The 15393-nt window shown below is 45.3% G+C and overlaps 1 protein-coding gene across 4 annotated transcripts in view; it reads left to right on the forward strand.

The window, feature by feature from the left end:
* Positions 1-640: 640 nt before the first annotated feature.
* Positions 641-15393, forward strand: part of MON2 (MON2 homolog, regulator of endosome-to-Golgi trafficking) — a gene marked incomplete at both ends in the record, with an annotated part of 61674 nt that continues 46921 nt past the window's right edge. For all 4 annotated transcript variants that reach the window (XM_084254992.1, XM_084254991.1, XM_084254993.1 and 1 more), the window contains 3 exons: positions 641-751; positions 5294-5357; positions 14555-14682. In XM_084254992.1, coding sequence (XP_084111118.1) covers positions 641-751; positions 5294-5357; positions 14555-14682 — 303 coding nt within the window. The remainder of the gene's footprint in view (positions 752-5293; positions 5358-14554; positions 14683-15393) is intronic.

Consider the following 15393-nt stretch of genomic DNA (forward strand, 5'->3'; position numbering starts at 1 on the left):
GGGGTCGGCGTGGACTTGGGGCGACCGGCCCAGAGGGACCAGGCACAGGCCACACCCCAAAGCAGCGACCTGAGGCGCTGACGCGCGCCCCGACTCGGCACACCTGGGAGAAACGCCAGGCAGCGGCCGGGCGCCCGCCCAGCACCGTCCAGCCCACCGGAGGCCGCGGCGGCCGGACGCCCCGCGACGCCCCGCCCCGAGGCTGGGGAGGCGCCCGCCCCGCCCCGGAAGTGGCCCTGCCCCGAGCGCGGCCCCCGCCCCGGAAGTGCGCCTGCCCCGAGCGCGGCCCCGCCCCGCCCGCCGGCCCCGCCCCCGAGCTCGCAGCCCGGGTTGGCCGCGGCGGGGGCGGTGGCCGCGGCGCCCGGAAGCGCCGCTGACGTGTCCGGGCGCGCCGGGGATTGTGGGCGACTCGGCAAATGGCGTCGGCGAGGCCGGGGGGCCCGGGGAGCCTGCGCTGAGCCTCCGCCAGCTCGGCCGGCCCGCGGGCGCGCAGCGGCTCGCACCTGCCCGCGTTCGGCGCCGCGGCCGGAGCCGGGGCCCGCGGGCGGGGGCGCCGCGGCGCGGAGCGGGGCGCGGGGCCGCGCGGAGGGGGCCGCGCCCGGGGCTCGCGCCGCCGAGGCTGGGCCGAGAGCGGGGGACCATGTCCGGCCCCCACAGCCCCGAGGCGGTGAAGAAGCTGCTGGAGAACATGCAGAGCGACCTGCGGGCCCTGTCCCTGGAGTGCAGGAAGAAGTTCCCGCCCGTCAAGGAGGTGGGCCCGGGCCGGGGCGCGGGGGGACGCGGGGGCCGGGGGGCCCGGGGGTCGCGGGGGCCCGGGGCGCGCCCGCCCCCCAGCCGGCCTGGTTTTCGTTTCGGCCTCAGCTCTCGGGGTCCCGCGCCGGCGGGCGGTCCGCGGGCCTGTCCGGGCGCCGCGCGCGGTGTCCCCTCGGCCCGGCCCCTTCGGGGTCGGGGTCGCCTTCCCCGGCCCCCCGAGCTCGGGGCCGGCCGAGCCGGAGCACAGGCGCTGAGGCTCGCGGCGCGCTGTCCCGCTGCGGGGGGACCTGCGCGCGGGGAGCGGAGCCGTCCCCTGCTGCCCAGGCCCCTGCCGCGTCGGGGCCGGTCGTCTGGGGCCGCCGGCGGGCGCCGGCCCTGGGGGTCTCGGCGGGCGCGTCTGGCTCTGGGCCCCGGCGCCTCGGCCTCTTCGGCCCCCCCCGGACTGCAGGGGACGCGGCCGCAGCCAGAGGGTGTGGGGCCCCAGGTAGTGAGCCCAGTGGGGTCTGGAGTCCTTCCTGGATTGACATTTTGGCATTTGCTTTATCTTGCAAATTTTGTAAAAAGCTGCTCAACTTCGGCTGTCTCAGAAGTGTGTGGTGCACCAGGGACAAGCAGTTGCCGCTCCGGAGGCTGCTGCTTTCCCGCAGAGCTCGCCGAGGAATTCGGAGTTATTTTCATACTTACTTAAATGACTTGCCTTCACTGTCAGGAAAGATTCTGTGATGAGAACTTGCCCTATGAAGTTTGGATTTGATGCTTCCAAAAGGAACCTGCTCTGCAAACACTTTTGTCTCCTCAGTTGTCAGCGGACTCCACCTGCCGTTATTTAGCAGAAGAGCAGGTGTCACCTGGGGGGGGGGGGGGAAGCACAGGCTTTGCCTTGGGAAGGTGGCTGTTAGGCTTTTTCTCAGCCACTCAGTAGTTGGTGCTGATGCTGTGAGGGTTCCCCAGCCTCTGTCATGAGGAGGTGGCTGGATTGCCTCAAGAAGGGCTGTAGGAGAAACAGTCGTCTGTGGGGACAGTGAGAGCTTGCAAGTATATTAGGATTGAGACTCCGTGTGACGTCCAGATGGCGTCGGCCAGCAAGTGTTTGGAAAGGATAGTGTGGCCCTAAGAGAGGGAGGTCTCGGAGGATCAGTTTATATAATAACCATACAAGTAGCTAAGATACACCAGGAATAATATAAAGTAAGGAGATCAGGACTGAAGAGGGAATTTTTTTTTTGAGGTTTTTTTCCCCCCTAAGTGAGACAACATTGGTTTCCAACTCCGGATCTGACTGGGAGGCACAGGGTCTCTCCCGCATGTGGGTGGCCATGCTGCCCGCCAGGCGCGGGGAATAGCGGGCAGGAGGGGAGAGTCAGCTGGGCAGCCTGTGGCCTTGGGGCTGGGAGAGAGGGGAGTGCCTGCTGGAGCGCGGGCCCCCCGAAGGCTGGGGTGGCAAAGGCACGGGCATGCAAACTGACTCAGCCTGAGACGTCTAAGATTTATTTATTTATACAAGCACTGGGTACAGTCAGAAGCGCGGGAGGGTAAGAGAATTCACCAGAGCCAGAGAGGGGTACAGAACAGGCAGACCGACCAAGGAATACACTGCTGAGGGGAGCAGCGGGCGCTGCAGGAGAGGTCTACCTCATCTTGGGGCAGAGGGAGGGAGGGGGGCAGAACGGCGTTGATGGGACAAATGGGAATGAGAGGCACAGGGGTGTGACCCCGGGCCGCCTGGTCTGGGATGAGGGAGCAAGTGAGCTTGTTGCTAGGAGGGGCTGGTGGTGGGAGAGGCCGTGGTAGGGAGTGTGAGGGAAACTGCCTTGGCGACGGGAGAAGTTGACCCGTGGCAGGAGGAGTGCCCGACGTGGCGTCTTCGGGAGAGGCCCGTGGGATTCCCGAGGAAGGCAAGCCGGAGCTCGGGGGAGAAGGCGGACGGGCTGCAGGGGTAGCAGCGCCACTTGATTTGCTTCTTCATTGAGGTGACGTTGGTTCACAGTGCTGTTCGCACGTTAGAAGTGCAGGGTCCCCCCCTGCGGGCGTTACCACGTCGCCCCCACCACCGGGACACCCGCAGCTTCCCCCACGGTCCATGGTCCACTTTTCTTCCTACCCACCTGGCGAGCAGCGTTCGCGCGTTTTAGGCGGGGCTCACCATTGAGCTTCTGTTCCTCAAAACATGGCCTTTCCGTGCGGCCCAGCCCCCGGGTTCTGCTGCTGGCACCTGCCGTTGCTCGTGCTGGTCCTCGCGGGCTGTCCTCCCGCCTGACCGCTGCTCCGTGTCGCGCTGTGATTTCCAACCCACCTCCCTCCTTTTTTTCTGTTTTCTCAGCGGTTACTCTAGTTCAGGCTCAGCCTTCAGCCTGGCCTGGCAGCACCTGTGACGGGCATTCTCCGTGCTGCCACCACCATGGCACTCGCCTCAACGGTTCGGGAACCCCGAGTAGCTGCTTCATACTCAGAGGCCTTCGCGGGCTTCCTTGCCAGCTTCATCGCCTCTGCTTTTCTTCACAGGCTTTTCCACCAGCCCAGCCGTGCAGCCTGCTGTGCGCCTTCAGCTCCGTTGGGGTGGCTCCGGCTCCACGCTCCGCCTCCTGAGCTTCCTTGCGCTGGCCTGGAGTCACCCCCTCCCCTCTTTCACAGCTGGAATCCTACCTGCCGTCCAGCCGCACTGTCAATGTTGCTCTTCCGTTTGTTTCACGGATGGACCAACTTTCCAGGCAGTTTTCTCATTTCTTTCCTCTTTCACTCTTTGTTCATGAAGTGACCGGGAGCGCCTGCCGGGCGCCAGCTAGTCCCCAGCCAGCCAGCGGCCGCTCCCGCGCGGCTCTGCAGCCAGTGCGCGCCCTGCCTTCCCGCGTGCCCTCACCCCGCTCACGCCTGTGTTTCGTCTGCTGTTTCACTCCGTGCTTCCTGTCTAACCGTCGGTTTTGCATCTTGTTTCTCTCCGCCATGGTGCAAAGCATTTGTTTATTTATGAGGGGCCAATTAGATACTTGCTGGAGATTAAATTTTTTGGAATGCTGAGGCGAGGGCTGCCCGGCACGCAGGCGCGCTCCGCTCGTGTGCGTGTCGCTGTTCCCCGTCGCCTGCGTTTCAGTCTCAGCATTTGGTAGGTTAGGAAACCCTGTCGTGCGTATCAGAGGTTTTTCTGTATGTCTGCTTGTAATCCAGAGATTCTTAATAGTTCTAGATCTATTACGAATTCCCAAGTGTGGACTTGACTTTAGGTCCTTTGAGTTTTACCTGTCACCTAACATCGTCACAAGCCTTCAGACAGTTCCCGCCTCCCGGGTGCTCCCGAGTGCATTGTTCTATCAACATTGTGATCTATTTGAACCCCTCATTTGTTTCATGCTGTGCCTTGGGAATCCTTCATGTGGACCTTTGGTGAATTTGTTCTAATTTTGAGATTCTGCTCTCAGAGAGATCATGAAAAATGCATTGGAGTTTTTGTGAAGGAAACGGTATTGAACTTGGTGCGTGTGTGAGTCTCCGCGTCCTGCTGGTGGGGACGCTCATGAGGTCTCTCCACGGCGGCCCTGCGCTGCCCTCGGCGGTCACCCCTGCTCCCCTTCCGTCGGCTCTTTGGATTTAGATGAGTTAATTTAATTTTTCTTTCTCCAGAGCACCTTGATTAGTGTCATCTAGCTTAGACCTTCACCATCCTTATCACCCCCACCTCTTTGCTTACCTGGCTGGTGTGAGAAGAAATGGTGAGGTGTGGAGTGACGGTAACATTCTAGTGCCACCATGGGAAGCGGCCCGCGAGCAGGACCGAGCCGAGAGTGGCGGGCAGCGAAGCCGCGGCCCTGGTGCCACGTCCGCCTCTGCAGCAGTGTCTTCTGAGTCAGACGCTGACCGTGTGGCCTGTGTGCGAGGCGCCAGGGCGGGCAGGAGGAGCAGTGCTGACGGGAGGCGTGAATGAAATAGGGCTCGCCTCCTCGTGGGGCTTCCAGCTGCGACGGAGAAGCGGATGTGTGTGAGCTGCGTGAGGTGGCGTGACGGGCATGACCTCGCGGGGAATGGCTGTCGTGACAGAACAGCCCCGTGGCCCTGCGGAGAGAGCGTCATGACCGCCGAGTGGTGTCCGCTGGGCGTATTTGTGAAGAGCTGTTGTCGATGCTTGAGGAGCATGGCCTGGGTGTTTAGCAAAAACCGTCACCTCAAAGTAGTAACGAAGTTCTCGCTTATATAGTCTCTTCTAATGCAGAATAATCTGACTTGATGGTGTGGTGCTTTGCGGTTTCATATGGGCATGTTTATTTTTTTATTTTCTGAACATTTATGTCCACGGGGGGGCAGGGGCATTCCCAGCGTGCCTTGAAGCATGGAGAGGCACCGTCCTCCGGGGCAGACCTGTTGTGTGAATGACCAGTCAGTCACTGGACACCAAGTGTTTATGTCCCTGCTCTGCTTGGCGTCTCGTTTTGAAAATAAAAAAGATGCTAGTGACTTACGTGCTTGAGATTTTATCTGTCATGTGTGATTTCTTTCCCTTAGATAACTCCTGATGATAGCTAAGCTTTTCATTGTATTTTTATTCTCACAGGCTGCTGAATCAGGAATAATAAAAGTAAAAACAATAGCTGCGCGAAACACTGAAATTTTAGCAGGTAAGTTTTTGTATTGAAAATTTAAAAATTCATGACAATTTGACTAGCAGTACAAGCAGAATCTTTAAAAAAAACCAGCAGTTTTCTGTAGCTTTTCTTCCTAATGCTCTAACATGCTATTCATAGTGATGAAGAACATGGACAAACTTCCTAAATTATGAACTAATTGGGTTTCTCAGAGATGACTGTTATAAAATTCTCTGAAATCGGAGAACTTAAAACTACGGACTCCTTCAAAGGAAGGATTTTTCTTTTTTGCACGTCTGTGCGTTCTGCTCGCCTGCGGAGGACAAGACGCAGCTTCCTCTTGAAAGGCATTAGTGTAGCATTTGTGGCATTGGATTGAATGGAAGATTGGTTTTCACTTCACCTTCCAAGTCTGTTTTTTTCCTTTAATATAAGATTAAAAATGTCATGATGTATAGCTTTAGTGCACTATACACTGTGTGTACTGAGTACGTCCTGGGACTCGACAATATGGTCGTGAAGGAAGGATGGGCGTTGCACGGAGAAAAGACGGGTTTTCTGAAATTTTCTGGATTGAACCTGGTTTTCAAGGTGGTATTTTCAAATGTTTTTCTCGCGCCCTGTTCATACTCAGTCTCTGCTGCTCCCTTTCTTTGGTGCCTGAGTGATGCACATGGAAAGAAGGAGACTGTCCTCTCTTGAGAATCTGTTAGCCATGAGGCGCTGTGCTGGTGTACGTCATGTCCGGCAGCTTGTGGGGTAGTGTTCTTACCTACAGTAGAGCAAACTGAGGTGCGGAGAGATAAGTTACTTGCTCAAAGTCACATCATCAGTAGTGAAACCAGATTGAAATCCAGGGCTCTTCGGCGCCCACATTCTTGTTTCGGGAAGTTTCCATACTGACTGCTTCCTCCCGGACGTTTGTACTTAGCCAGCACTCAGCCCGCTGACCCTTCTGTCTGCGTTTGCAGTTCCTGTGGTACTTTGGTCTCAGGTAGTTATAGGAGAAGTTGATTTACATACAGTCCAAACGGTAAAGAATTTTGTCAACACTTGTCTCTTTACATTTTTTTGAAAAGGATACTGACAAATTCCTAATTGGTAAAATTTCAGAGTATTACAGATGAATATTGATAGCAAGTGACAGTAGATTTCACACAGGCTAGTCAGCTTTGCTGGAAATTTGCCCCTGGGGTAATGCATTTGGGTAGATTAGTTACTGTGGGGAAATTGTTGCTTTCAAGATAAACAATGACCTGGAAGATCTCCAGTTTTAAAACTGGAAATACCATAGGCCAGTCATACTAGAATAGCATTACAAAATTTTGCTACTGTCATTGCTGATATCATGGTAAGTCCTTAATTATTCTTCAATAATGGAAGTTTTCATTGGTCTACATTGACAGAAGACTTTTTTTTTTTTGTTTAAAGATTTATTCATTTATTTATTTACACAAGCACTGGGTACAGTCAGAAGCGCGGGAGGGTGAGAGAATTCACCAGAGCCAGAGAGGGGAACAGAACAGGCAGACTGACAAAGAAATACACTGCTGAGGGGAGCAGTGGGCGCCAGGAGAGGTCTGCGCGCCATGTGGGACCCTCGCCTGGGGCAGGGGATCAAACAGGTGCTGCAGAGGCTGCGGGCAGCCTCGCAGCCCAGCGCTCAACCGCTGCGCCACTGGGGAGGCTCCTGACAGAAGATTTTTTTTAAAGACTGTTTTGGAGCATCACTTGTCTATTGCAAAGGGCTATGCCAAGAAAAATGTGTAATTAATCTAAGAATAAGTAAAAAAGTCTTGTCTTACTTAATATGAGTTTTATCTATAAGTAGGGTGTTAATTTCATTGTGATTCATTTAGCTTTATTCTAATCAAGCTAGACCAAATTTTATGCAGCTAAAATTAATAGTTTTAGTAGTACCCAGAGCCATGTACTTGAAGAGGTATATTAGCATTTAAACTTTTTCTGCAATTTTTAAGACATATTTATAGCAGTTGTACCCCAAATTTATAGAGATACAGACCTCTGCTGTCTTTAAAATCAATGGCTCATAAGAACAAGGAGAGTTTAAAATCAGTCAATATATAATTTTAAACTGCTTAATTGAGAGTACAGTTAATTGTGGGGGAAAAAAAACAAACAAAACTTAGTTAGCTTTTCATTTATTTCCTGAGAAGTATTTCCTTCTCTATAGTGTCAGAGATTATAGGTCACTACTTTTGTGCTGTAATGAATGTTAAAGTCTCAAATGAGATAGGATATTGGATTGATACCGAATCTCAGATATCTCTGCAGATCCAAGAAATATAGAGGGCTGCTATAAAAATCATAACCTTTCGGGCCTCCCCGGTGGCGCACCGGTTGAGCGCTGGGTTGCGAAGCTGCCCGCATCCTTGGCAGCGCCGGTTCGATCCCCGGCTGCTCCCGGGCCACCAGGGAGGGTCCCGCATGGCGCGCAGACCTCTCCTGCCGCCCGCTGCTCCCCTCAGCAGTGTCCTTCGGTCCTTCTGCCTGCTCTGCTCCCCGCTCTGGCTCTGGTGAATCCTCTCACCCTCCCGTGCTTCTGACTGTACCCAGTGCTTGTGTAAGTAAGTAAGTAAGTAAATAAATAAATCTTTAAAAAAAAATCATAACCTTTCATTAGGATCAACTAGTCTGATAATTGTTGCACAGCATAGAATCCTAGCCAACTTTAGCTTTCCTGTATTTAATTTCCAAGAGGAAGTTATCTATACTGCAGAATATACCTATGCTTTACATCTCCCCTTCTTTTAAGCGCCTACTTTAATGTTTATTTTTCTTTGTTTTCACTGCTGTCATGAATGCTGACATAAGTGGGAATGCTATGCCAGGTAATGTCAGCATTGATTCAAATTTACAGGTCATTATCTAAAATTTTCTTTTTCTTTAAAGATAAAATTCTGCAAATGAGAGGTAGCGACATTAGGTTTTTCATTTATAAGGCCAAGTATCTTAATCTTACATTTGACTATCCAATATTATAAATTGTTTTTATTATCCCAGCTTAAAATAGACAAGAAATTGTTAAGGTTTGTATTGTACAGAAAATTTATGAAGAGAATCAGCTTTTTGAATTATTTGAAATAAGGAAATCAGTGAAGTTATATCTTTTTACATTGATATCTTTTAAAATTGTATCTTTAACTCCTACTCGAAACTATCAGTTACATTTCCCTAGCTGCTTGCAGCTGCTGTCACTATTACAGGTGGAGCTGTCACGTGGATAGTCATTATATATGATCTGTGTTCTTTCTTACACAGTTCTCCCGTCTTTTTCGTATCAACATGGTCCTATCACCTAAAGATCTCTAACTTAAGTAGCAATAAGTAACTATACTTTTTAATTTTTTTCTGATATTAAGAGGTAATTTATGTGCAGAGTATATCATATAACATTCTTTTTTTTATATAACATTCTTAATAAGGGAATAAATATGTATAAAGCACTAGGAAGAGATACAAAGATGGGTAATATAATTCATTTACAATCTATATGAAATTATAAGAAATGTACTTGAAAAAAGTATGTCTGTGCCATGCATTTTGTTTCCCTTACCTGCTCCTCCATTTGCTTTTGAAATCTTTTGCTAGAAATTTTCCTTTCCAATGACAGATTCCCTGAGGTTAGGATCAACATCTGGAATCAGATGTTGGAATATGTCCAACATTATTCTTCCTCGTATTGCTTGTAGTTAGCACGTTACATGGGGAAGATGAAGGTTGATGAAATACGTTGCTCCTCTAGTATGTAAATTCTATTTCTCTTTAACTTTGTGTTGTGATTTTCTGAATACATACATGAATTTTAGTTCATGTCAGCCAGCCACCCTGGGAGTCCGAAGCTGAGTCTCGAAGCCTGAAAAGGAATTGGTTGGCCGGGCAAATGTGGCGTGCAAGTGGAAAGGAGAGGAGACTGCTGGGACGGGAACAGGAGGCGGAAAAGAGCTTGGTCTGGCTCAGTGTTCTAGTCGAGGATTGCCATTCTCTGAGGTCCTTGAGCAGTGACGGAAAGAGTTTGAGTGGGGAGGTGATGTGTTTTTATTAAGATTTTAATGGAAATTGTCCTGACTGCAGTATGCAGGGTATCACTCGTCGTGCTGTCGCTAAGGCGGAGACCTGGCGGTAGGCGATTCCTGTGACCAGGCTAGGCAGCGTGGTGACTGGGACGGAGGCCATCTTCACAGATGGGCCGAGCGGGCCGAGGTGGTGTAGTTCCTCCGCAACCCTTGCGTAGGCTTTTAGTAGGTTTCCATTTATTCCTTTCCCTCACATTGTTTTTTGTTTTTTTTTTTACTTATAGTCTGCCCGTTGTTGTCATGATACTTTTCTTAGATTCCACAGTTTCTAATTTTTAAAAATTGTTGTATAACATGTTAGCAAATGATTGTAGCTTATTTATCCATTTCTTTACATTAGGCATATTTCAGTATTTAGAATTATTACCGTAACATATATTTCTAGAAATAAAATTATTAAAGGATAGGAACATATTCTTGGAATTTGTTACCACGCTGTTTTCTGAAAAGACAAAAGTTTATACCTTTACCAACAATACGTGAGTGTATTTTCATAATATCCTTGCCAGGGTTGTTATTTTAAAAGTCTCTTTTTGATAATTGAACAGGCAAATGATACTTATTTTAATTGATGTTTCTTTTTAATTTGAACATCTTTCTCTGAATGCATTAAATATTTCCTTTTTTCATTATATGTTTGAGTATTTGTATTTTCCTTATCAAATTGTTTGAGCATTTTATAAGCAAAGATATTAACATCCCATCATGTTTAGATTATATTTTCTAAAGTCCATATGCCTTTTACTATCTTATGTAGATACTTTTCATTTTTACACAATCTTATTATTTTTCTTTTTTTTGTTGCTTCTGTATCACTGATAGTCATTTTTGTTTTCTTGTAGTTTTCCTATAGTTTCATTTTTTTCTTAATAACATGAGGCAATGTGAGGACTGGACTTTATTTTTCTTTTGCAAAATGAACCAATTTTGCCAACACTATGTGTTGAATAGTTCTTCCCTTTCCTATAATGTGCTTTTAATATGAAACTGCCGATAGGTTCATTTATCCTTTTAATCTTGAGTCACTTAAAAATTTTCCAACCTTTAAAACCATTTAAAAATTTAATGTTTGTTAATTCAAAAGGACACCTACCTGTACCCCTGTTTACTGCAGCACAATTTACAATAGGTAAGCTCTGGAAACAACCCAAATGCCCCAAAATAGATGACTGGATCAAGAAGATGTGGTACATATACACAAAGTAATATTTTTTAGCAATCAGAAAGATAAACTCACGCCATTCACAGCAGCATAGATGGAGCTAGAATGGATTATGCTCAGTGAAATAAGCCAGAAAGAAAAAGAAAAATATTGGACGGCTTCTCTTAGAGGAGGAATGTAGGGGAACCAAGTAAGGGATCAGGAAAAAAAAATTAGAATAAATTAAACAAAATTAGCAGGCGACTGTACATCAGAGACATTCTGCAGGGAGGGCAAGGGAGCAGGATCAGAACGGGAGGGAAGAGCACAAGGGACTCTGGTGACGGTGCACGGGCGACTTGTGGGAATTTTCCTGAGAGGAGAAAGCATCTATTGTACGAAAAGAAAGACTGATGTAAGGTATATATAAAAGGAAAAATTATTTTATGTTTTCCCCATAACTAGATTTTAAGGATTTTGAGGCTAGTAGTTGTGTCTATGTCATAAGTTTCTTTCTTTCACAAGAATTAAAATTTGTTACTGACCATTAACATTTATTATAATAAGCTTTTGATCACCTCTACTAATTTGACTCCTAGTGGGGTATCCTAGTGTAATTCTTTTTTTCCAGGATAAAAACTGCAGTTATGCAGTGAGACGCTCAGAGCCAGGAAACCCCTGGGATATGGGGACAGCTGGACTGCTGCAGGTGTGTGAGAGTGCATCGTTTGATCTCAGTTATAAAATTTGGAAACAAATATATTTATCAAACATAGTGTTGACTCTATAAAGAGGTTATGCTTATCAAAGGACTTAGGTGGAAATAAAGTTTTCTTACCCCCAAGAGCTGTCTGCATAGTTTAATGGAGATTGAAGTAGAGTGTTGGTAAAAGAGTCTACTGTTGTCTCTTTTTCCCTGCAATTAAAGAAAAATTAAAGAACATGTCTTTATATAGCTATATAGCCTTTTTTTTTAAAAAAGATTTATTTGTTTATTTATTTATACAAGCACTGGGTACAGTCACAAGCGTGGGAGGGTGAGAAGATTCACCAGAGCGGGGAGCAGAACAGGCAGAAGGACCGAGGTACACTGCTGAGGGGAGCAGCAGGCGGCAGGAGAGGTCTGCGCGCCATGTGGGTCCCTCCTCCGATGGCCGGGGAGCAGCCGGGGATCGAACCGGCACTGCAGAGGCTGCGGGCAGCTTTGCAACCCAGTGCTCAACCGCTGCGCCACTGGGGAGGCCCTATATAGCCTTTTCCTCAATGTAATTTCTTAAATCTGATCTCATAGGACGGTTTTTATTAAAAAATACAGCACGTCATTAAAATTATGCACAAAAAGAGAAAGCGTTACTTTTCAATGAGAAGAGCAAGGTAAATTTCTGCTTACATAGGATCTCTGCCACTTTTTGAAAAAGAGAAAGAAATCAGTAAAGTTTTTTTTTTTAATGATCTTAGTGTGTTGTGATCTCGATATTGTGGACATATTTTTCTTCACATTATGCTTCAGAAGACTTGGAATAGCTCAGTAGGTTATTGTTGTTGGTGGTCATCTGATTTGGGTAACAGAGAGCTTCCCTTTTGACTTATGTTCGCATGCAAACTGGGGAAAACAAAAGTGAGGAGACTAAAGCTAGATGTTTGGTTCCTTCACATTATTTTAAAATAAAGTTTTAAAAATTTGATTACTATCTTAAATTTATCTCAGCTTGATAGGCCTGGATTACTGATATGATATCTCTAAGTATTTCATTGTGACTAACCTTATTTTGTTCATTCAAGATATATAGCTTATTATTATTTTATTTTTACCTCTTAACATGCCCCAAATCAGTGTGTATTTTATAATTGATGGCGTCTTGGGATCACTGTGGGCCAGGTCGTCTGGGGTTGTCTTTTTCGTTGTGTGTGTGAACTTGGTCAGAGTTGTTCATGTCACATCAGTTAAAATACATATGTATTTAATATTACCTAAGTTTTAATTGCTATTTGAAATGTCAACCTAGTTGTCATGCAGAAGCTTTCTGTTAACCTCTGGTGGTGAGATCATAAAAGCACTAATATCAAAAGGTGCAGAATGGGTCTTCTGAGTGAGAAGAAAATCTCAGACAGTGGTGAAGAACTCTTTCAAGAAGTGAGGCACCTAGTGCTCGCGGTGGCCCAGAGGAGAAATCGGGAACAGTGCTCAGTGATTAAAAAGCCTTGTATCATAGTTCAGTTGACACTGAATTTCTTTTTGATTAATACTCTGAGTATGTCTTGAAATCACTGTCATCTTAGACTCTAAAAGTACATTTTTCTTCTGTGAAGACAGGATCCTTCCCTTAGTACTTGGAGATGTCAGGCAGACAGCTGTCAAGGGCAGATCACTGATTGCTCTCAGCTACTTCCAGCTCCCCTGCTCCTTGCATGCTGTTAGCTTCAGAGAGCGGCAGCATGATGCGGTGGGGGAGACTAGAAAACCCCAGGGTGGACATATTTTCCAATTCCACCTACTTTGTCACTTGGGTCAAATCATGCCCTATAAATTCTCTGATTATTATGATGTGTTAATGAAAGATATGTTAATGTTATAATAAAAATTAAAAATGCAACTTGTTACTATTGAAAACTTTTATTTGCTTGAACAACATTTAATGATTAGGAATATTTAGCACAGTTAGTAGTTGCCTCATACTTCACTGATTCTGGAAAGCTTGACTGTGAAAGCATATTTAACCACTGTTCTAGAATAGTATGTATTAAGCTTTGTGGTCACCTTTTAATCATTCCTATATGAATGTTTTGGGACATTTTTATGAAAAGTTATGTCTTAGTTTTTGAGTGAAAACCTTTAGACACAAAGAAAGCAAGGAAATTAGAGAGAACTTTTGAAAACAGTTTTTTGTCAGTCATATTTTCCACCTTAGTTCTGCTTAAATCAATAATTTATGCTGGTATACAGAGGAATTTTGAGAATATGATGTAGGAAATTGTAGTCTTTATTTACCATAAAGAGAGTTTTGGGAGAATGTGTGTGGGGATTTAATGATAAAATTAATGTTTGTACTGGTTTTTCACTTTTAATGGTGATCCCAGATGACTTTTCAGTTTCTTTTGAAAAACATGCTAAGACTTAGATTTCTGTCTTTACTACAAGTCTTAACCTCAAAAAATAATTGAGGGATGTAATACCTTTGGCAACATATAGCAAATCCCCAAAATTTAATGTCCTCTTGACCATGAGTTTCATGTTATTTATTCAGATTTCCTTAGGATGAAAGACCTGTCTTACCCATCTTAGTGCAGACAATCAGGGAATATGTATTGACTTAATTTCATTTTGTAAATTTAATTATATATACTTCAGTGTGTGTATTTTCTCACCACTTACATTTTGTAGTTGCTTTAATATTTCTAAAATAATTGACTTGCTTGAAGGTGTTAAATTAAGATTTGGAATTACCCCACCTACATCTGATTAATTTGAAATAATGCTTCAGTAATAACAGAAATAGTCTTTAACATGTTTTATTTCTTACAGAAGAAAGGAGGGCTATGTAAATTCAAGACATAATAAAATTCTAAGATGCTTCTATACTTTCATTCAATACTATGGTTGGGGATGATGTATATACTATTTTTAATTTTTCTAGAGTGTGAAATCTTAATCCCCTGTGAGGCGGGGGTTAGAACTTCAAAAAAGTTGTCCTTAAACACTTTATAGTAGAAGATGGAGGAAGCCAGAGGACAGTGTGTCAGAAGAAAGCCCTGGGAAAGATGTAGTTTAGCTAATCTGTAGTAGGCATTTTAACTCTTACTACTTGATTTTTACTTTGGTGTTTTTATTTACCCCAGATTAGAGTTGAAATCTGGTTATGGTGCTTAAGCAAAGTCCCTTGGTTCAATTGTTTTTATAAAAGATTGTCATTACAGGTTGTAACTATTTTAAAAATGTACTCCTAGATATGAATTAGATTTAATGATTTATTTTATATGTGTTCTAAATAAAGCATTGAAAGAGAACAGCTCAGAGGTTGTTCAACCTTTTCTAATGGGTTGTGGAACCAAGGAACCGAAGATCACTCAGCTGTGTTTGGCCGCCATTCAGAGACTCATGTCACATGAAGTCGTGTCTGAGGTAATAACGAAGATTCTGTCTGAACTGTGCACACAGAACTTGAATCAGGAGTTTTCATAAAGAGAATAAAACTGATTTAATGTAAAACAGTTTTATGAATAGCACTGTGCTTGAAGGACATGACTTAATTTTAAAAGATTGCCAATTGTCTCGTTGTCAAGCACTCATAAATAATAAATAAAAATGGAGAACATTTTGTCATTTGTAATCTAAGAAGTCACAGTTCAGTGGTAGAAATGGTAACTTTGAGAGCCAAGCAGACCTTCAGTATCATTGAAGACATTATATATATTCTTACTCTTTTTTAAGGTAGGAAGGAAAAGCTGTTTCCTAGATTATCTGAAGTGATAAATTGTTTTTATTAACCGAAGCATATTTTTTGTCTCTAACGTTATGATGGTAAAAAAAAAAATTTCATCACTATGAATCTGCATCACGCTTTCAAACTCAGTAGTGTTTACTTTGTACTCCACAACATATTTTAATAGAAGTGGTAAATTCTTTTGCCTTTAGTATAGCATTGTAAATGTTGGATTTTTTTTGAGTTTATAAATGCGTTGCTAATACAAGCTGCACTTTTTTTCTATAATATTGTAGATATAATAATATATGAGAAATAACAGACTTAGTTAATTTGTGTATATCCATATTCGTTAATGTCTAAATGAAATATTTGAGATATTACATTTTAAGGAAGTTTGGTTTTTTTGA

This window comes from Talpa europaea (genome assembly GCF_964194135.1).
Source record: "Talpa europaea genome assembly, chromosome: 15".
NCBI lineage: Eukaryota > Metazoa > Chordata > Mammalia > Eulipotyphla > Talpidae > Talpa > Talpa europaea.